This window comes from Crocodylus porosus, unplaced genomic scaffold, assembly GCF_001723895.1.
Source record: "Crocodylus porosus isolate Cpor-Errol unplaced genomic scaffold, CroPor_comp1, whole genome shotgun sequence".
Classification (NCBI taxonomy): domain Eukaryota; kingdom Metazoa; phylum Chordata; order Crocodylia; family Crocodylidae; genus Crocodylus; species Crocodylus porosus.
Window position 1 is genome coordinate 84,522,601 of NW_017728931.1, and position 3,890 is coordinate 84,526,490.

The window sequence follows — 3,890 nt, forward strand, 5'->3', positions numbered from 1 at the left end:
ATGCTTATCTTGCTGGGATCCTATGACCCCAGCTGACTTCCTGCCCTTTGGGCAAGGGGCTGGACTCAATGATCTTCCGAGGTCCCTTCCAGCCTTAATGTCTATGAAATCTATGAAATATAAAATGGTGTAGACATGGCCTTCATCTCTTGCTTTGCATAATGGCCCTGCAGCATTATTCATTTCAAATCTAGAATGTCAGTGCCTAACCTGGACTGTAAAAAGGTAGCATGGTACCACTGAGCAATCATTGCTATCAGCAGACTGAAATAGTAATGCAAGCTGAACAAGTTGCTTTATCTGTACTTCTGACATTGGCCTGAAGGAGGACAAGAAAAAAAAAAAAAGAAACAAAAGATATATATCGCAAAAAAGAAAAGAAAGAAAAGATGAAATACTGAAACCAAGACAGCAAGATAGATCAGAAAATAACGCTGGACCTACAGGTTTATTTATAGTGTAACTTTATACTAGATTAAGTAAAGGTAAAGGTAAATTGAAAGTACTAGAGCTAGTCCCGAGTAGTTTCCTGTACAAAAATTCCAAATAAAAAGTGTGGTCTTTTCCCATTTAGCTTATGCAACTTTCAACTTGATTAAAGTTAAACTAGAAAAAGACGCTACTCCCAAATCACACGGAGATATTGTGGCATAGCTAATCTTGTTAGTTTTCCTAGATACGCAACTATCTGGGAATGCCTCAACAAGCAGGGAGATGTAGGGACTCTCCATTTTGAAGAGGCATGCCCCAAATATTGTCCCATCAGGTCTGGCCCATCACTCATGAGAGGGCAGGGCGCCACCCCGCAGGACAAGAGGCAATGTCTGTTTTACCCAATGAAGTGGATCAATTGTGTCACTATTTATATCCTTTGACAAGCTTTCAAAATAATAAGTTTCGCCAGATCAGGAATGGGGGGCGGGGTCTATCTGTGCTTACTTCAAAATTTCCATTCAGTAATACGTCCTTCTTTTACAGTGGGTACCTTGAGCTATTTTTATATCCTGGGAGCAGAACCAAACCCGCAAGTCACTGGCAGTGGAGTAATTCCCCACCAACTAAATTTCCCTCATTTTATAACAAATGTAATACTTAAGGTTATATTTCCTAAACTGCAAATTCTTAACTCTACAGCTCTATCCTGAATGATCTCCCTAAATGGGCTAAACCTGTAACCCTTATCACTTCAAAAAAGGAATTTTTCAGGTAAACACAGTTAAATTTACTATTTACTCCTCATTGAACTAAGGTTCATAGATTTGTTGCAATGGGGTTTTCACAGCGTCTCATTACAGCAGAAATGATTTCTCTGCCTTGACTTTTGTCAGAGGCTTCTACAAACTAGACTTTGTTGCTTGACAGAATAATAGAAAAGTAGGGCTGGAAGGGACCTGCTCAAGGCAGTGTCATCCCTGACTAAACCATCCCAACCAAGTATCCATCTCACCTGCTCTGGAAAGCTTCCAGGACTGGAAATTCCACAACTTCTCTAGGTAGCCTGTTCCAACACTTGACCACACTCATAGTAAGAAAGTTCTTCCTAATCTATAACCTAAATTTACCCTGGTACAACTTGAGTCCACTGCTCCCAGTCCTGTTCCCTACAACCACACAGAAAAGCTCATCTCCAGTCTCTCTATAATTATCCTTCAGGTATTTGAAGACTTATCAAATCCCCCCTCAGTTTTCTCTTTTCCAGACTAAATAACCCTAATTCTTTCAGCCTCTCCTAATCATTTTTGTTCCTCTTTCCAAACTGTCCACATTCTTCTGGAAGTGTGGGGCCCAAAACTGGACATAGTACTGAAGGTGAGGCCTCACTAGTGCTGAATCGAGCAGAAGAATCACTTCCCTTAATTGCAAGTGACGCTCCTGTTAATACAGCCCAGTATGCTCTTGGCTCTGCATTGTCCCCTCCAACAAGAGCACACTCTTAGCTCATATTCACAGCCTGAGGTCCAGCACAACTCCCAGGTCCCTCTCTGCAGTATTGCAGCCTAGCCAGTATTCTCCAGTCTGTATTTATGCATGCAATTTTTCAACCCTAAGTGGAAGACTCTGCATTTGTTCTTGCTGAATCTCATCTGACTGATTACAGACCATTACTCTAGTCCAGGGGTTACTAAAGCTTTTATGCTGCGGCACAGTAAACCACAGCCTGGAAGTGGCTGTGGCCTGGCAAACCACAGCCCAGTAGCCACAGTCAACTGTGGGCAGAATTGCTGGCTGGAAGACAGGTAAACATACCCCCACCTCCTGGCAGGGGAGGCGCCAAACCCTGCACTGCTGCAGGCCCTGCAGAAGGAGCTGCGGCCTCTCCGCCCAGTTCTGGGGGGGTCTGCGGTTTGTCAGTCCACGGCCACTTGTGGTCCAGCAGCCAACTGTGCTGTGAACTGGCATCAGGCCATGGCCCGGGGATTGAGAACCCCTGCTCTAATCTATCCAGGTCATTCTGGATCCTAGCCCTACACTGGCATATCTACAGCACCACCCAACTTGGTGTCATCCACAAATTTCCTAACTATGCACTCAATCCCATCACACAAATCACTAATGAAAAAAATTAAACAATATTTTTTGCCACCACTTTCACCAGTGCTAAATTTATTTTAAGAACAGCACCAAGTATAAAAATCTGAGACTTCTTTAAATAATTATCAACTATTATGAGAAAATATGAGGAAATTACTTTGAGTAAGAACGCAAAGAAACGTTTACCTGTCTGATTCGTTGTAGCTGATGTGTTTCCTGTATTTGGTACAAGAAATAGTGACTGAATGAATGATCCCAGTGCATTCACAATATCACGGAAAACCTTGGTAGAATGTTGCTTCATATCATAGAACTGACAAAATGATCTGTAAGTTTTAAAATAAATAAGCAAGGGTCAGTGACATAACTAATACCAATACTTCCTTCTGGTTGAAAATTTTATGATTAAGGCAGATTAGGTCTTTAAATTTTGGGGAAAATATTCACGTTCAAAGTGGTAAACCAAATAAGACTGGTAACTCTGGCCCAGTCCCCAGTGGACTATAACACTGCCTTGTATTACAACAAGAAGCCTGTCCTGCTGATTATATTTTTCAAGTCTCAAAATACTTAGAACATATACCATATTTACTTGAACACAAGAAGAGATTTTTTTTCCTCCAATCAGCATGGGGAAGAAAAGCCTATCATCTTACATTCACATACAAGGACACCTCAGATTTACTGTCTATCCATAAACTGCTGACAAAAATCAGCATGTGCTCAGTAATGGAAGCCAACTATGACACTGATTAAATATAACCAACACTGAGCAAACTATAACACACATGGCCCGTATTGGACAAACAGGTCTTTTTTTTTTCTGGCCCTCCACAGAAAACTGGTACTGGGTCTAGAGATGCTACAGTACCAGGCTGGCACCAGGAAAGCCAAAGCCAGCACTAACACCTACCCCTTTGTGTCAAAAAAAATGCTTGATTTTAGCCAAAAGGCTGAGATGCTGATAGGAACCTACCAAAAGGATAGGCTAGTGCAGTCCATTTGAAGAAGATACATGAGAGTGCCCATTGCACTCAGTGCCAACTTTTTCATGGTGAGCCATTACACTGCGAACATTTCAGCTTGCTCTTCACTTCCACAACAGAGCTGCTTTTCTTTCCCACTTCAGATGATTTTTGTTTCTTTACCAGCCTTAAATGTCTGGCAAACATCACCAAACAGAGTCCCAAACAGTTCACCCAGAATCCTCCGTCACCACCTTTCTCAGTCTGTTGCATATGATTTAATGTGGCTCTGCCCTCCCCAAGGTGGAGCTGGACCAAGCTATCCTGCGTTTCATCTGCATAAGTTTTGGGAGCATTCCCAGACTCATAACAAAAACACCCAGTTCCAGTCAT

The 3,890-nt window shown here is 42.1% G+C and overlaps 1 protein-coding gene across 4 annotated transcripts in view; it reads right to left on the bottom strand.

Annotated features, from left to right (window-relative positions):
* Nucleotides 1–3,890, bottom strand: part of MON2 (MON2 homolog, regulator of endosome-to-Golgi trafficking) — a 133,828-nt gene that overhangs the window by 80,516 nt on the left and 49,422 nt on the right. For all 4 annotated transcript variants that reach the window (XM_019543311.1, XM_019543314.1, XM_019543312.1 and 1 more), the window contains exon 10: nt 2,719–2,858. In XM_019543311.1, the coding sequence (XP_019398856.1) occupies nt 2,719–2,858 (140 nt within the window). The remainder of the gene's footprint in view (nt 1–2,718; nt 2,859–3,890) is intronic.